Genomic DNA, 18,508 nt, shown 5'->3' on the forward strand with positions numbered 1-18,508 from the left:
GGGAGAGGCGGCGGGAAGGTGGCCGGTGGCGTCCCATCGCCCCGCCCCGGGTCGCCGCCGGTTCCCAGAGCGAGCCGGCCGCTGTGCGGGGAGGACGATGCCGCAGGGGGCTCTGAGCGGCCCCGCCGCCCACCGCGCCCCGCCGAGCTCCATCCAGGTACTCCCTGCGGCCCCCCAAGGGTTTGCCCCGTCTGCTAGGGAGAGTGCTCTGCGTCGGGACAGAGGCTTCGGAGCCCGGAGCAGAGGCTGCTGGTGGTTTTTGGTTTTTTGCTGGTGTTGCAGGATTTCAAGGTGGGGAACCTCCTGGGGAAGGGCTCCTTCGCAGGAGTCTACAGAGCAGTATCGCTGAAAACGGGTCTGGAAGTGGCTATCAAAATGGTAAGGAAGCTAGCCAAGGAAGTCTCAGTCTTCTGAGGGACTGGACAAGGGCAAGTTGCAACAGGTTGGGGTTATACAGTTGGGCATTCATGCCTGGACTTTTTTAATGTAACTGAAATTTAGATTAGGATTTGTTCCTGAGAGATGCAGTACAACCCAATAGACTATTGATAATTCATGTAAATACTTACCGTCCTGTTAAAAGAACCACAGCTAATATGTAACATTCATCTGCCTTATAATTCTGTTTCAGAAATCTGTGACCCCAGGTGATTTAATTTAGACTTTATATGGCTTGAAAGGTCCTCGACAAAACACCTGGGAAAATTTCCCTTGCTACCAGGAGAAACTATTGAAGGAATTTTTCACATTGCAGGCGCTTTGCCTTATTGATAATACTTTTCTTGAAACACCCTTTTAGTGTTAACTATAGTTAGCATATCTGGCTGGCAAAATCAGAACTAGGTTTCTCTGCTAAAGGATGTAAAAAAAAATAAAATTCTAATTAGTATTAGTATTGAAAATGTTAAGCTCATCCCTTTTCAGTCAGTTGTATGTTCTGCCATTTATCTACAATACTTGCTCATTAAATCTACATAGTAGGTTAAATTATATGAAACTTGTTTATATTTAGAAGTTTTCATGCAGATGTGCATTGAACACCTAAAATGTCAAGGTCACTTGAAACTCAAATGTACGTAATCAGTGTTGAAGTGCTTGAAAAATATTCTGTGATCCATTTACAGATAGATAAAAAAGCCATGCACAAAGTTGGAATGGTCCAGAGGGTCCAAAATGAGGTGAAAATACATTGTCAGCTAAAGCATCCATCTATACTTGAGGTAAGAATGATGTTTCTGTAGAGAGGACTGCATTATGTGGCTTGTATACTCTACCAAATGGATTTTAAGCTTTTCATTGTTTTATGTTATAGCTTTATAACTATTTTGAAGATAGCAACTATGTATACTTGATACTTGAGATGTGTCACAATGGTGAAATGAGCAGATACCTAAAGAACAAGAAGAAACCCTTTTCAGAAGATGAAGGTGAGATCTTTTTTCAGCATAGCTCTTTGCTTTAATGTTTTGGTTTATTCAGTAACTAATTACAGTGAAAAGATACTTAAAACTGCGGTCACTCTGAACCAGTTTGTATAGCTTAAAATCTTGTGATAAACTATAATCTCGAGATGAATTACTATTACACATATATTCAGTTGAGTTACGTTATCTTTTGTTTGTGTTTATGTTCTTTTACAATAGCTTGTGCTATTTGGGGTTTAAAAACATAGGGCACTTAGAAGGCAGAGGTGTACAGAAGCTAGAGCTTATCTTTGTACATTCAATAAAGCTTCAATATAGGTCAAGACTGGGATGTTCCACAGAGGAAAGCTGTCAATTTCACATCCACAGATGTATGGCCTTTGTGTTGCACCTCTTCACCATGGAATTACTGTCTTACATATCACCAATCAGAAAGTGTCCCAGGTTATACTTGCCTTGTGTGGTAGTTGGAAATACGTACTGTGTTCCAAGCTGTGTATGGAAATGAAGGTGATGTAGTTGACTGTGTTGCTTAAAGGCTGATATAACAAGGAAATATCCAATTTGACACTCCATCAAAAATTTTTGATGTACTGGCAGTTGAGGAGAGATTCTTTTATGGTTTTATCTCAGTTTCTTACATAAAGCACTGAAAATCCTATTTTTCATTGGGAGTTCATCAGAGTAATGCTAAAACTTTTTAAAAGTGTCTATGTTACTCTGTAGATTAGTGTGTCAGGAAAGAAGTCTTGGAAAAAGGATTAGTAAATTCATAAATGAAAATAATGTTTCATTTTCTTACAGTTGAGAGTGAGAGGATTTCAATTAGAACACAGGCTGCTGAAAGCCTAACCAGAACACTGCAATTAAAAAAAAACAACAACCAACCATCCATACTGCTCTGTGTAATGTTAAAAAAAACAACCAACCATCCATACTGCTCTGTGTAATGTCTGTAGGCACAGTCAAACAAGCTCTTCTTGTTCTAGCTAATCTGGATTTGGTAGGATTGCCTCTGCTGCTTCCAGAGATACCATGCTGGTCATCCCTTGCACAGTTCTGCCAGTTTGCTATCTTCTCTATCAGTTTCTAGTCTAATTCTGTGAAACTACTTATGTTTGTGGATTTTTTGGAACCCAGATCACAGGTCTGGATTAAAGGGGTACTGCTGTACAGGCATCATCTGTTGAATTCAGATCTGCTCCAGCAAAGATGGTATCTTAGTTCTAAAAGCTGGTAAAACACTGATCTGGACAAAGAATTATCTTACTTTGAGGGGTGGTGTTTGTTACTCACTGGTCTTTGCTCTCTGATAAAAGAAAGAAGAGGGCTGTAAATTGTTTGCTTTAGAAAGAATAATTCTTTAAATTGCTGCAATTGCAACATCATAATAAATGATGCTGTTTCAGCCTGGATGAGGTTTTATTATTTCTGCTGTAATTTGAAGCTCTTAAATATTCCCTGAATTTCTAATGTAATATAGAAGAAGACTATCCAAATCAGTGAACTTAGATGTTTTTGAGAAATTGGAATGTTAGTAGCCTTGCCAGTTAGCTAATGATAAAACAAATATAATCCAAAGGGTCTTTTACATTTTAGAATCTGCACATCATGAAGTAGCTTAATTTCGTGTACTTGTGGTGTCCGAATGTGGGTTAACAGCTAAGTCTGAAGAACCTAATTTTTAAAGAGTTTAGGCCAATTGCAAGTATTTCTATTCCTGTTTACATGGAAACATGCATTTCTATTCATGTTTACATTATTTCCTATTAGCAAAGAAACACATCTGATTACTGCATTATAGAATACTTTTTAGGAACTTAGAAAACAGTCATGCAAAAAGCAGAAAGTTAATTCCCATCTCATTAGCACGACACTTAAAACATCCTTGTAATTAAAAAAAAAACCATAGCAAGACCAATAGCAGACTTCAGGAAGTTATTTTAACAGCTATGATTTCCATTATATGACTAAAACGTATAATTTTTTGTTTTACTAGCTCGACACTTCTTGCACCAAATTATCACGGGTATGCTGTATCTGCATTCTCATGGAATCCTGCACCGGGACCTCACCCTTTCTAATATCTTGCTCACCAATAATATGAATGTCAAGATTGCTGACTTTGGACTAGCAACTCAGCTGAAAATGCCTCATGAAAAGCATTATACCATGTGTGGAACTCCAAATTACATTTCTCCAGAGATAGCCACAAGGAGTCCACATGGACTTGAATCTGATGTGTGGTCTTTGGGCTGTATGTTTTACACTCTTCTTATTGGAAAGCCACCTTTTGACACTGACACAGTCAAGAACACACTGAACAAAGTAGTGTTAGCAGACTATGAAATGCCAGCCTTCTTATCAAGGGAGGCACAAGACCTTATACATAGGTTACTTCGCAAAAATCCAGCAGATCGCTTGAGTCTTTCCTCAGTGTTGGATCATCCTTTTATGTTGAGGTGTAGCTCTGCACGGAGCAAAGATTCGGGAACTTCAGAAGATTCGATGGACAGTGGAAATGCTACCATCTCTACAACTTTCACAGGCTCTTCCAGCATCAGCACCAGCAGTTGCTTGAAGGAAAAGAAGAAGCTGTTAGTTGGGCAGCCACTCCCAAATAAAATTACCTTTTTTCCTAAAACCAAGAATTCCAGCAATCCTTCATCGGTAGATGGAAGCGGTTCTTTTCATCAGTGGGGAATTGAGGGAAAAGAAATGGGTGTAACTGGCAGGGGAAGAGCCATGCAGCTTGCTGAAGAGAGACCACATTCACGCTACCTCCGGAGGGCCCACTCTTCAGATAGGTCTGGCACATCCCATAGTCACACTCAAGGCATATCGAATATTATTGAGAGATGTCACTCTGTGGAACTGCTTTCCAAGCCTAAAGCAGGAACAAGGGAAAGTACACCTGCAAACAGCTATACTGATATAGGAGAAATATTTAAGGAGAAGACTTCCAGTGGTTCTGGTTCTTTTGAAGGGCCAATATCTCCACCTGTAAAAGATCAACCACAGTAAGCATCAGTTTTTATTAAGATGAAATTTAAAGCTGCCTTATATATTAAATGCATAATTTTTCCTTTAATTAAGCAATAGTAAGTGCCCAAAGCCTCAACGCTGGGAGCTTGAATACCAAATAAGAGATGGTGATGATGCTGTTGGTATGTAGTGGTTTACCTCCACACTGTCCCTACCCTGAAGTTCATAAATGCAGTGCATCAGCTAGCTAGATGGTAGCTTGTGTTTATCCTGGTATTGACTTCCTTCTGTGTGCAGAAAGGTGAGTATTTCTTTCCCTGCAGTAATTGTAGTAGAGAGCCTTGCTTTTTCTTTGTAGAAGAGACAAAGACTAGGGTAGAAGACATTCAGAGCGTGACTGCCAGCGTCTTTACTTGCTGCTCTGGTGGTGTTTTTTTCTTTTATGCTTAGACAGGGTCAAGGAAAAAAAAAACACCACCAACAAAACAAATTAAGTACAAGATAAGGCGATAAGATTACAAAACTGGAATACCAGAGAGGGAAACAAAACTTTAAAATGGCTATCTGAAACTTACTTCTGTCCTTCGTAGTAGTTTCTGGCTGAAAATCCTGGCCTCTTTCTATACATTGATGGACTTCCCCAGCTGATACAAACCAACTTGTGTGCCAAATGTACGAGTGGTACTAGGATATTTTCTGTGGTGTTGGAAGCATCATCTTTACCCCCTGTGCACTGCTATGCAACAAGAGCCTTCTTTGTGATAGACCTAGTCTGTCTATGCCTGGAAGTTTGTTTTTTTTCCATCAGAAGAATATCGAGACTTAGCTATTTTAATATGAGGACTATGGCATATCTTAGTTCTTGCATATCTCTCCGCATTAAGAAGTGGCAACTTTAATGGTTCCGTATGTTTTTCTTTTGGCAAGTCAGTTCAGAGAAAATGCAAATAAACACTTGGCCCTTTAAAAAAACTTAATGCAGTTAAGAGGTTTTTCTTGACTGTTCTCAAGTGTTTGACATAAGCCCCTGTTCAGCAAGTTCAATGGGCATGTGTGTTCTTTTTCGTTTGAGAAATATTTGAAGAAAAGAAAGTATATATGCAAATGTTAATATGTTTACTTGTATTCCCCCATGGCTTCATAAAGATATGCAGAATGTAAATGTGACAGAATATTAATATGAATGTGGGGGTTAACTGAACATTTGCTACTTTTTTTACATGAACGATTATAGGAGAGCCCCTTAAACCTTTACCTAGCCTGCACAGCAATCTCAAATGCGAGGTTCTAAGACATAAATTAGATTATTTTCTTTTGTGGGATTTTTTAGTGATAATTGACTCCTTGCCAATGTTAAGTAGTGATCATTGCAAAAAGAAAGTACAGATGGGTACAGGCTACGGAGACAGAAAACCTCACAGGAGCTTAGTGTGAATTTACAACAGATCAGTGACTCTGTAGTAACTGTTGTGTGGTCTTTATTTTTCAACATGTTCAGTTGACCTGTGACAAAATACAAGTATATTGTCTAAAAACCTGCTCATTTTTAAAATAATCTTGGGGATTTACTGTATTGTATATAAAATCAAATTATTTTGGGTCATAAGATGGCCTATATATTTTAGCTGCATATTTGTTATGCTGATTGAGATCCACTGAGGTCATGGGTGTCATCCCTGTGTCTCCTCTGAAGTTGTTCTCTTTACTGTGATTCTAATAGGTCTTAAGAACTAGATTGAAGAACTAGAAGTAAGAACAACTGCTGCTGGCAGCATTATCAGTGGCTCTTTTTGTTCATTTATGTCAGTTCCAATTCTGCAGCTGTAACATAATTTTTGTTGTGTGTCTTTGATGTCATCTTGATTACATGTGTAACTTTTATTTTTCAGCTCAAATTATCTCTGCCCAATGAAGCCCCAGGTCGGATTATTAGAGCAAAAGTCTCAGGCTGAGACAATGCAGCAGTGGCTTGGAAGCATGCAAACAAATGGTGTGTTACTAAACAGTTGTGTGTTTTTGCACTCAAGTTGGAGTAGTGATTCCTGTGGGTTTTCCTGTATTAGATTTCTTTAAGCTTTTGATAGAAAGTATATATGTATGGCCAAGTAACTGGAACTGGAGGATGATGCTGGTATCCAAAATAAGAGGCTACTACAGACAGACTTTTTTCTGAATGAAAATCATAGGGCACCCTAAATTGTCTTAGAAGCATCTTAGAATGGTTTGGGTTGGAAGGGACCTTAAAGATCATCTAGTTCCAACCCTCCTGCATGAACAGGAACACCTTCCACTAGACCACGTAGCTCCAAGCCCCATCCAATCTGGCCTTGAACACTTCCAGGGATGGGGCAGCCACAACTTCCTTGGCTACCTATTCCAGCATCTTAATTTTCACTACAGAAAAATTGACAGAGATATTGAAAGAGGCAAAATTATTTCCAGCATCAGTCATCTGTAGAATCATTCTCAAGCAAAAAGTATCCCAGTGACAACATTGTTTTGTTCTTGCTTTTGAACTAAGCTGTAACACTTTAGTTTCCTGAGGTAGGAATTAATTTTCAGAAGGTTTTGTAGTTGGTGTTCCTTTTAAGTTGTTGGGTTGGTATAACGAACCATATGCCTTCATAGGAGTGAAGAATTTGTACGCTAAATTTTGAACGCTTAGCTTCCTGAATTGAGTCAATCTTCCTTTAATAATTTTAGAAAAAGAGGAAAACACAATTCTGTAATGTGTCATAACAACGCAGTTATGAACTGAAATATGTGTATGCAAGTGATAAAAGATTGGCAGGTGACTCAAAAGTCCTGTTAATTTAATTGTGTGAATACACTTCAAGGGAAAACGGGACCTCAGTGAATGAGAAAGATAATGAGGCTGCAGAAGGAGGGGTGGAGAAAAGGACAAAAGACACAGAAGGGAAGGAGGTGTTCTTTGTCATGCATCATGTTCCATCATTTACAAATAACGTAATTTGATCATAAAACTAAATAATAAATCCCATCTGGCCTTTTTTGTTTTTATATTACTGGACTCTTTTCCATCCTGTCTACAGGGACCTGGAATAGTATGACATATGATCTGAATAATACTTAATTCTTTATCCTTTCTCAACTGTTCTGCAACATGGCAGGAGGAGTGCAATACTTGTGTGGGTGGGGTGGAAGTTGACCAGTAGCTTAAATATCAAAACCAGGACAGCAGTTTCAGGAAGTTGAAATATAAAAATAGTTTTTTTGTATTTTAACAAGTGACTGGAAATATAACAAGGGTTTTGGAGCATGCATTTGACATCTTGAGTACTAGAACCTCTGGTTGATGCTTAAACACTAGTTAGAGAAGCTGAAACTTAGGCTTGCTACTAATGGTTGTCTGAATGGCAAGTAAACTGTGTTTCAACAGATGAAACAAATTGTTATAAATTAATTGTTGTTTAAGCATCTATTTGAAATGTTAGGGTTTTTTTTATAAATGGCTTTGCAAAATTATTTGATATCTGTTAAGACTGAAGGCCATCCTAACTGAAATAGTTGAACAGTTTTAAGTAGCACTGGAATTTTGTTAGACTGGTATTGATTGAAAAGTGCAAGCCTTATGATTTGGACTGAAAATTAAAGAAATCTCGTTGTCCACTTAAATAAGCCATCTAAGATGGCATTTTGAAAAACTTTAAAAAACATAGTAGCAGTATTTTCTCCTGACTGTGACTCTTTGAATCTATTATGTACCTTTGCTATGCTTTCAGTTCCACTGAGATCACCTGCAGACCTAACTGGCAACAGCAACGCACATGGAGGTTTTAGATACCATCTGGATGTGCAGCAAGATGCATCCAAAAATGCGTGGAATACCTTAAAAGATATGAGGAATCCTGATGCATCCATTGACTGTCCACATTCTTTAAACCAGAGAAACACAAATAAATGTGTCCCTGGAGTTCTCTGCAAATCTGATGAAATTCAACCATTGTCTTCTGCGTGTGGCCTTTGGTCAACTTCAGAACAAAACCAAACGTGGGGGAAAGAACCAGCACGTCAGAAACCTACACTGCGAAGTATAGTATCACCTCTCAGTGCTCACAGGCTAAAACCCATCAGGCAAAAAACAAAAAATGCAGTGGTATGTATCAGTTCTTAAAACAAACAACTGAAGTATTAAAAATAGTGTGACTATCTTTTAAAAATCACTTGGTAAACTAGAGGCACTTGTTCTAGGAAAACTAAGGTAGAGTAATTTTATATCAAGTTATATTGGCAATTTTGTATATGGTATACTTAGGGTCACTCCCTGCAAATAGTGACAGGGCATTGCTTTTTAGGATAACAAATAGTAAGTGCATATATACATACCATGTACGTTTTTTGGTTGATCTGTTCCTGGTATCACCCTTTAGCTCATTAAAGTCTGTGGTTCCTCCTGCCCCCATAATTTGTTTTTTAAAAAAAGACCACAATAGGGCTGACCTGTCTCTGTTTGATTTGTCACTTAAGCCACACCCTCACTGGCCAGGCTTATAACCTGCAGTGTTATAAGTGTACTGTTTTAATAGCAGGAATAGCAAAAGTTACTCTTAAGAAGCATTTATAAGTTTGCAGTGTATTCAAGGAGGAATAAGACTTTTTTTTTTTTTTTAAGTATCAGTGGAAAGAAATTATATTTTCTCTTGGCAGACAGTAAAGGTCTTTTTGTGCAATGTGTATTTAATATATTTTAGGTGAGCATTCTAGATACTGGGGAAGTGTGTATGGAGTTTCTAAAAGATCACCATTCACAAGAACTTGTGAAAGAAGTTCTCAGAATATCTTGTGATGGAAATATGGTAAGTATATTTTCAGTTTATTCACTGATGTATAAGGGCTTAAGACTATTCTGTTCTTTTAGGGTTTTTTAAAATTTTCATTTAAGTGATGATTTGTTTGAAAATGCAATGTTTACATATGCATAGCTGTAAACTTTTTGCCCATAGTACAGCCATACAAATATAGGCAGCAAGCAATTATTTCAGAGCAAAATTGGACTTGACTTTGGGAATAGTGGAAATGTTGTTGAAAAACTGCTGCTGCAAAGGAATCACTTGGAGGAATAGAGGGTTCATGGTGAATTATGATAATTAAAATGACCTATTTCCATGCCTGTTAAAAGTAAGGGTGGAAATGCTGTAGTAAGTTGCAACTGTAAACAAATTTTTCCCTTTTGGTAGATTGCAGTTTATCATCCAAATGAAGGAAGAGGTTTCCTTCTTGATGACAGGCCTCCTGTTCCTCCTGAAGACATCTGTATGTATAATTTTGACAACTTGCCAGGTAAGCTGAAATTTATTTTTAAATTAGTATGATTAATGTGCCTTTATGTGAATCTTGTTTGAAGCTTTATAGCTTTTGGCCACTACTTTTCAGATAAAACTCCTTTCAGAATAAGATTCATGCTACAGTTTAATGGGAAAACTATTTGAAACGTCACAAGAAAGTGTAAACCCACATGTTTAAATTCATTTTGCATGGAAGTTATACAGAGTCACTTATCCCTTTACAATATACTGTATTAAAATGAAAGCTTTCATGATCCTCTGCTCATTCATATTGGAAGCTGTTTAAATATGAGTGCAAGAAATATCAAGTCATTTTTAAAAGACCCACTTTACATTGTGCTTCAAAATACTCGTAACAACTTGGGGTGGAAGGTTAAAAATATGTATTTGAAAGCATTGACAGATTATTTAATCTAGGTAGCTGAGAAATAGAAGCTAACTAAGTTCCTGAGACAAGCAGACTTCTCTGTTAATTAGAGACCAAATACAAGTTTTACTCAAAGCCAGCTGGACCCTGATAGCTAGTTAAATGGTGTGTGCAGCACTTGACTATGTTTTTTTAGGCTCTGAAACAAGTTAACTGAAGCTATTAAAGTGAAGTTATTGAAGATGCATGCTTTTCTAAAAGTTTGTGGAAATAAGTCAGTTTCTTTGACCATACTTCTGTAAAGTACTTAGATACTACTCACAACCTTCAGCTATTTTCATACATATTTAAAAATACTTCCCTCCAAGTTGGTGCACAGTGTTTAATCTGAGGACTTCTAAAACCAAGATTTTAAATTTTCTTTTTTAGAAAAGTACTGGAAAAAATACCAGTATGCAGCCAAGTTTGTGCAGTTGGTGAGAACAAAAACCCCAAAAGTTACATTCTACACAAGATATGCCAAGTGCATGTTGATGGAAAATTCACCCACTGCAGACCTTGAAGTTTGTTTTTATGATGGTATGTATTCATTTTTGCAAGTATGCAAATAGTTACAACATGTCATTAAAGCCGCATATAAAATATTCCTAAAGACAATGAACACTTCAGGTTGAAGAAAACACTGGAAAACTTTTTTTTTCCACTCTGCCTTTTTTTTCTAGCATTCACAGAAGAGTTGATTATTCACTAGTTCCTTTGTGGTATCTTTTGCAGGGACTACATGTTGCAAAAGTGTTATTTAAATTATGCCTCGTTCTTATTTATGAGCTCTTCTTTGCACCTGCATTTGATAGTTAATCTACATAGTGAAATGTGTGTCCCTACTCCAAGCTTTCCATTGTTAACTGAGGTAACAGTATTACTGAGAACACTCACTGGAGAAAGCAGTTGGCTGCCTTTTCCAACTCTACCCTTAATAAACTAGACAGCACAGATGATTGTAATCTTACTGCAGACTACTGTCAACTAGTTTGATTTGCTGCAGGCATAGATATACCTGCCAGAATTTATGACCAAAAGAAAAAAGACCACAGCTCTGTGATTGAGTGTGGGACTGTCATTGAAGGACTGGGTATCTTTTTGAAAACTATACTCAAATACGGAGTCTGCTAGTGAAATTTTGGCAATAGTGTTAGATATGTTAATTTTGTATCAGATTAGTGTTTAAAAAGGTGGTTCTTAAAATATGTACTAAATGCATTATTCAGACCATTTAAGTAGTGGCCCTTGACCATAGAAGCCATTCCATTAACATCACAGCCGCAATTGAAGTGACCTTTTATTTCTGCTAGACACAGAGCTTATGGAGGAGTGGTTTTATTCTTGCAGTAGTTAAAGCTGTTTTTTATAGATGCTGGCATTTTATACAATTAAAATGACATTTTTACATGGTCTTGCAGGAGCAAAGATACACAAGACAGCTGGTATAACTCGTGTGATTGAAAAATCAGGGAAATCCTTCACTTTGAAAGGAGAAAGCGAAGCAGGTTTGAGGAAGGAAATACAAGCTTATATGGATCATGCAAATGAGGTAAACCATTTTATATAGATCTTTTACAGTGAAAAGCAACCATCTGAAAATTCAGTTTCTCTTTTACAAATGTGCTTCTGATGTTGCTTTTTCATATTTTTCATTACTCTATAAGGAGGAATGATGACTTTTTTTTGGAAGAGCAAATATCAGTGTAGAGGTAGCAGTAACAATATCTTACAATTATGACTGTTAGAGGGTATTCTTGTTAGTGTGTAAAGAAGGTTTGAATGTTTGGTGAAATGATTAAACAACAGATGGAGCTGCTTTATATAGGTTTATAAAAAATGAAAACAAAACACAACCAAAACCCAAAAAAAACCCCACAAAACAACCCCACAAAAAAACCCAAGCAACCTAACACAAAAACCTGCCAGGTGTTTAACTGGTCAGCCTGCTCTGCTTTCTATCTCGTTTCATGTAACTCAATTAGTAGTCACAAGAGTAATTTTTTTGTTCATGAAGTAAGAAGCAATAAAAATATAGTACAAATTTCCTATTCAGTCTTCCTTGTGATTGGTTATTTTCTGGAGTAGATTTCAGGGTTCTAGTTCCCCATCCAGTTCTGCTAAAAGGGGAGGAGATGTGATTATTAAGAGCATAATTCGAGCTGTACTGAGGCGACAAGAGAGCCTTGCTTTTAGCATGGCATTTTGAGTCATATCCATGGTACATGAATGCAGCTCTTACTGATACTCAGTACCATAGAAAAAAGCCACTCCCTTGTGTAGGCTTACCTGCCACACTAAACATGAAATAAACATGAAATAGTTATACTGTTCTCAATTAAAAACTTTAACGAGCTCCTTTTAATTTCAGGGACATCGTATATGCCTTGCACTGGAAGCTGCTGTTTTGGAAGAAGAAAAAAGGAGTGAAAGTGTTCCATTTTTTCCAATAATTGTTGGAAGGTATTTACCTTTCATTTGACAATACTCATGCGTTTGAATATTCCCACTACACAGCCTTATGCAACTGGTGTTGGCAGAGGCCAGGAGTGCTTAACAGGGGCTCATAGTAATTAGCAAGATAAATATTAAGTTGATGGCACGTATGAATACCTTATTTTGGACCTGTAAAGCCTCCTTTGATAGTAGGACAACATAGACTTGCAGATTTAGGCTAACCCAGACTAACAGTTAGCACATGTAAAAGAGTTCTGCAGGAAAGCAGTGCCATCAAATGCTTTGTACAGTCCATGGTAAACAGAAGGAAAAGCTACATCTTCACATTTGTTTCTTTAGTCCCTTCTGGGCAGATCTTTTCCCAACCAGTCTCATTATCTTTCTAGAAAACCTGGCAGTACGGAATCGCCACAGGCTGTAGCATCTCCATTGTTGGACAATACAAACTCTCCAAAAGAAGCTATGGCACTGGATAGAAATATAGCTGCCAGTTCTACTCCAGTTCCAACTCCTAACTGTCCTCCTTCCGTAAGTACACAAGAACATAGTGGTGACCGATGTCCAGTAGGAATTAAAATATTGCTGTTTTATTTGAACTAATGGAATTACATTTTTATGGGAATAGGCTTTTATTAGCCATTTATGAATATACTGACTAGAAATGTTAACTTGGATTTCAACTGACTTTTGACATCTGGATTTAAGGTAATCTGAAAAGCCCAAATCCTCTAAAACGACACAAATGCCCCCTAGGCACATAGTTTAAAAATTGCTTTTGTTACATAGCAGTCTTCAGTTCTGGGGAACTCTGATGTGCCCTCAGGCCTGTGTATTGAATGACAGTCACAAAGGATATGAGCATTTGAAAGACCCTCCAACCTACAACTGCTGCATCACAGCCCTGATACAGTTTCCTCACCTGGCTTCGAAGTTTTGGCACATGGAGTTTGTATCACCTTAACTTTGTTGAATTTATGTGGGTCTGCATCTCTGTTCTTTGATAGTGTAGCACGTCCTTAGTGCAGAATCTGCCAGTTTTCACTTGACTGAAATGAACATGGCAACAACAGTTCCTTAGGGCTTCAGTACTACTGTTGATTTTTGTACTGACTTAAAGTTACCCATCACCACAGGTCTAACTCAAGGGCTCAGTGTTCAAACTCGATTCCTGTTTTGCCATGCAGCAAACATTTAGGTCTTTGTAAGACTCTTGCTGTTTGCTGTCTCTTCTGAAGTATGTATTTCTAAGCAAAATAACACGAGTTAGTTTAGCCTTTTCCATGTTACTCTTGACTCTTAGCTTCTTTATACTTGAACTATATCTGTATATCCTAAGGTACAGATTGTTGTTTCTTTCAGGTTTTTGTAATGACCTGGATCCTGATCTCTTTCGCGACCAAGCTCCTATTTCAGAGACATCCCTTGACTTGCATCTTTTCACTGAATCCTAAATCTTAAACACTGCTAAGCAAAACCACCTCATTTCTCCTCTCTGTGACTATGGGAGGAGGTATCCAAGCGGTAGAACTTTTATAGAAGCAGACATGTTCCTCCTAGACAGTAGTGGTGGTGTTGTCCTTAAGGCCTCCAGTGTTTGATCCTGTTATTCTTAATTCATCACTTTAGTCTCTTTAAACCTATAACAGACTTTATGTGCTATAGAACTCTACAATTAATGATTAATATTCTAGTTTCCAGTTAAAAGCAATGTCCATTTTAATTTTTTTTTTAGAACACTGGTCAAGTGATCATCTGAATGAGGGCTATTTTATAATCTAATGTTTGCTTAACATTTTTGCAGAAGATAGATAGGGTTTTCTGACAGTCAAAGAAGGAAAAATGGGGTTTAAGTAGAAAAAGTCTGTTTAGGGAAGGTGATTCCTTTGTGAGTACAGGGAAGTAGTAGAAAAAACTGTCATAATACTCAAAGTCATATGGAATCCTGTGGGGTTTTATAAAGTAATGCTGTTAAATGAACCATTTAGGCTAAATCTGTCTGTATATATGAAAATATTAAAACAGGTGGAAGTTGACCATTATAGTTGGCATATAATTAGTTGAAATAATGTTAAGGCTGCTAATACTGTCTATTTCTGGATTTTAGGTGGTGTCATATGAAAAGTCTACATTTGTGACTAACAGTGCTGAAACTACATGCTCCTCTGTTCATCAAACAGAATGCAGTCCTAATTCAGCCCAACTTTTAAAATCTGTCTTTGTGAAAAATGTTGGTTGGGCTTCTCAGGTGAGATATTAATACTAATAAAGGAGGGAAGAATGTTATTTTTTTTCCTATTAAACTTGAGCTACGTATTTTTAAGTCACTAAATTTAAACTTGATTTTTGTGGAATGCAGTCTTGGGCTCTGCTACAGTTTAAATCTGAAAATTGGTATGTGGCAAAATCCTTCCAAATAAATGTCTTAAGTAAATACCATGGTGAACTATGCAAGTAGAAGAAACCAAAATGATAGTTCAGTATTTCAGTTATCGCAGTTTTCCTGTGGTGGTTATTGCTTATTTCAGTGTCTTCTGTCATTTAAAATTGACTCTAACAGCTTCAAATTTTTTACTAAACTTGTCTGTTCACTAATGTATATGTAAAGGTGTCCTGACAAAGTGTTTTTAACAGATATGTACCAGAGCTGTACAAGAAGAATCAATCTGCCTCTACAGCAGAAAAAGCTGTTTGTTTACAGAGAAATTTTTCTTCTGCTTTTCTGTGGGACTAGCTTTAGATTTAAAGAAATGGTTCTCTGCAATCCATATAAAGTAAACTCCCTGTCCTAACAGAAAAAGTTAACATTATACATTTTAAAATTTATCATAAATGGGCCTTCTATTTTATATTTGGTCCTATTTAACATTTCTTTAGGAGTGGTTAAGCTGGAGGTAACTTACTAAGTCATTGAAAAGGATGGCTGAAGATGAGCATCTGAAACCTTAGGAAGTCTGATTCTTGAGACTACTTACTCTGAAGAAGTACACATGCAATCTTTATCTGTGAAAGACTAACCAAGATATCTAAGTCACTTTAGCAATTCTGAAAAAAAATCAGCTTCATCTGTTAGAAAAATTCTAGGCATGTAATCTTGTTTTTTTATGTCCTCAAACAATAATGCAACTTCTCTTGTTAGCTGACCAGTGGAGCAGTATGGGTTCAGTTTAATGATGGATCCCAACTGGTAGCCCAAGCAGGTGTTTCTTCTATCACTTACACATCTCCAGATGGCCAGACAACTAGGTGAGTTACTTACTGCTGTGAAAATAGCTCAGTTTACTGTCAGTGCAAGACTGTTATACATAAGGTGTGAACTTCACAGCTGCTGTTTGGTTTTTTTTAATATTAAGATTTAGCTTTTCAATCACTTCTCAGTTGATTAGCTTACATAAGCTTAATAAATAGATACACCTACAGCTTTGACTGAACTCTGGATCATAAAGTAATAAAGAAAAGCTGGGCATGCATCTACTTAGCCTCCAGAGTATGGCTACTATTCATGTATAGTATTTAAAAGAGAGAGGGGGAGAAAAGTAAGGATTTGATTATTTTATTTTTTTCCCCCAAGATACTGCTAGATTAGGAAGATAGCATGTCAACATTGATACACAGACCTAAGTGCTCGGGTGAAGTTTTGCACATCTTACTGGGCACTTTCCATACAAGTATGGCCACTCAGTGACATACTCCCTCTGTACAGTTTGAGATCGTAATATACAGTCTGTTCAGGTATTATTGCAGCTTTAAACACTCCATGAATATTTTCTAATCTGAAATAATTTTTTAGTTAGATATCCATACAGGGAAGGGAAGGCCTAGATTTAAGCCATCAAGCTTTAATTAATGTGTCCAGATATACTATGTACATGTTTTTCCTTTTTATAGGTGAGTTTTGAAATAATGAATAGTTCTGAAGTAAAACTATTTCAAGCATCTTTCTATGCTTATTTGCCTTTTTAGGTATGGAGAAAGCGATAAGTTGCCAGAATACATCAAGGAGAAACTGCACTGTCTGTCTTCTATTCTTGTGATGTTTACCAATCCAGCTGGTCCCCAGTGATTAAAGGAAAACATGTGTCAGGACACAAGAGCTTATGACTTTCAAGTGAAGTGATCTTACTCATCTTATGCAGAAATTATTCCAAAAGCTGTTAAAAAAAATAGGAAGGGGAGGGTTGCTCTGTTTTTGTAGCAAATGTCTTGTACAGTATCATACAAAACAGGTTTTTCCTCAAAATGATGGATAAACTTGCTCAAGCAAAACTTTGAGCAACTTAGTTCTAGATAGCATCAACTTTTTTGAAATGTGTGGGTTTTTTTCTTCTCCCACTGCTTACTCAGTGCCAATAATCAAGGAAAATGCATCTGTGCTATGGAAGAGTTTGTATTTGTAAATAACTTATTTTTACGTCTTACAAGTAATATATGTAAATATGTATATGTTTTATAACTGTTTTTATTTTTTGTAGCAGTAGCTTTAACTTCCCTGCACAAGCATTTTATACAAACAGAAAAAAATAAATGCAGTGGTAATTTTCCAGATCTGTTTATTTATTTCTTGTTCAAGTGATAGTTTCTTGAGAGCCTTTTCCTCTAAGTATTACACTTGATTTATACAGGAGCTGATCTAATGTCTTAGAGCATCTCATGTTTCTAGTTTTCATCTGGGTGAAGCTTGGGGAGAAACAGTATAAAACGGTTGCACAAAGTTACTTCTAACTTGCTGAAGTGAAAGATCGCACTAGGGTTTGTGTATTCAGTATCTTATATCTGTTCTACAGCTGACTATAAAAACCCAAAATCAAACCTTAAATGATTCTCCAAAAGGATTTTTTTAAATGTGCTCTCAGTTGACAAGTGTTCCTTATTCAGATGGAATGACTGCATGGTAAAATAAGTCTTTGATAAACCAAGTAGTGTGCATAGCTCTCATGCAGACTGCAAAGGTTTTGAATATACCTATAGATTCAAACGTGCATATGCACATAAATGCAGCTCTCTTAGAGGAAACACTTCGTTTTAGTACTTTTAATCTTAAAGCAACTGACTTTTAAAGTAGCAACTCGGGCTTGAGAAGATGTGTCAGTACTGCGTATTAAAAACCTGCATTATTTGCCACACTGATAATCTTCTGACATAATATAGTTTGTACAAGATAAACCTAGAAATAGTTGAAGAGGTAGACAGCTGGGGCCAGAATGGCATAAAAATGCTTAGAAACGCTCAAGCATGTGAGGAACACTAATTTAAGTGCAGTTACATTACATCTTCCTATCTGTAAATCCACGATGTTTTGTACGAACGAGAGGATCCTCATCCATAACAAGAAAACATGGCCAAAGAATTTCAAGCCTTGCTGCATTTTAATAATTATGTAAATTTATAGATATTAATGTGCATGGCCTACCCTGTTTAAGGGATATTCTGTTTTCTAAAGCCATTCACTGCAGAAGAGAGTAGAATATTGTTTCAGCCTTAACTTTTTAAATAAGTTAAAGCAAAACTAATCCCTCTAAGTAACATAATACTTCCTCACTTAAGTTGGAAATTAGCTAGCCTGAAGAACAACAGTAATAAAAACCCTACAGCATATATACTTGCAGTACAAAGAGTTGTAAACACAAAATCCTGCCAGCCATTTAAAAAAATTCTTGCATTTCTCATATCCCAAGTATTCCCATGACTGAAGAAATTTTTGGTTACCCTAACTCTAAGCACTTCAATTTGCAGTCTGTTTTCACCACCAAAACACAGTATTTCTGGTCTTAGGAATTAGTATGTAAGGGAAATACTTAAGAAAGCTAAGTCCTTTCTCATAACATTTTGTGATTCTGCAGCAGGAAAGCATGACAAGAGAATAAAACTGTATTTCCTTCAATCAGTATTGAAAAAATAGTCTTTAATTCAGTAGTCTTTCAGTGTTTGAACAA

General features: G+C 36.9%; 1 protein-coding gene across 1 annotated transcript; it reads left to right on the forward strand.

Annotated features, from left to right (window-relative positions):
* The first annotated feature begins 97 nt into the window (after positions 1–97).
* Positions 98–16,638, forward strand: PLK4 (polo-like kinase 4). The gene is given in 17 exon segments (XM_010008978.1): positions 98–157; positions 283–378; positions 1,125–1,220; positions 1,313–1,427; positions 3,424–4,444; positions 6,299–6,401; positions 7,113–7,155; positions 8,204–8,526; positions 9,122–9,226; positions 9,608–9,710; positions 10,512–10,661; positions 11,543–11,673; positions 12,493–12,584; positions 12,965–13,106; positions 14,683–14,823; positions 15,715–15,821; positions 16,539–16,638. Coding segments are annotated over 17 exon segments (2,928 nt in total).
* The last annotated feature ends 1,870 nt before the right edge of the window (positions 16,639–18,508 follow it).

Source organism: Chaetura pelagica, unplaced genomic scaffold (assembly GCF_000747805.2).
Source record: "Chaetura pelagica isolate M959 unplaced genomic scaffold, ChaPel_1.0 scaffold221, whole genome shotgun sequence".
NCBI lineage: Eukaryota > Metazoa > Chordata > Aves > Apodiformes > Apodidae > Chaetura > Chaetura pelagica.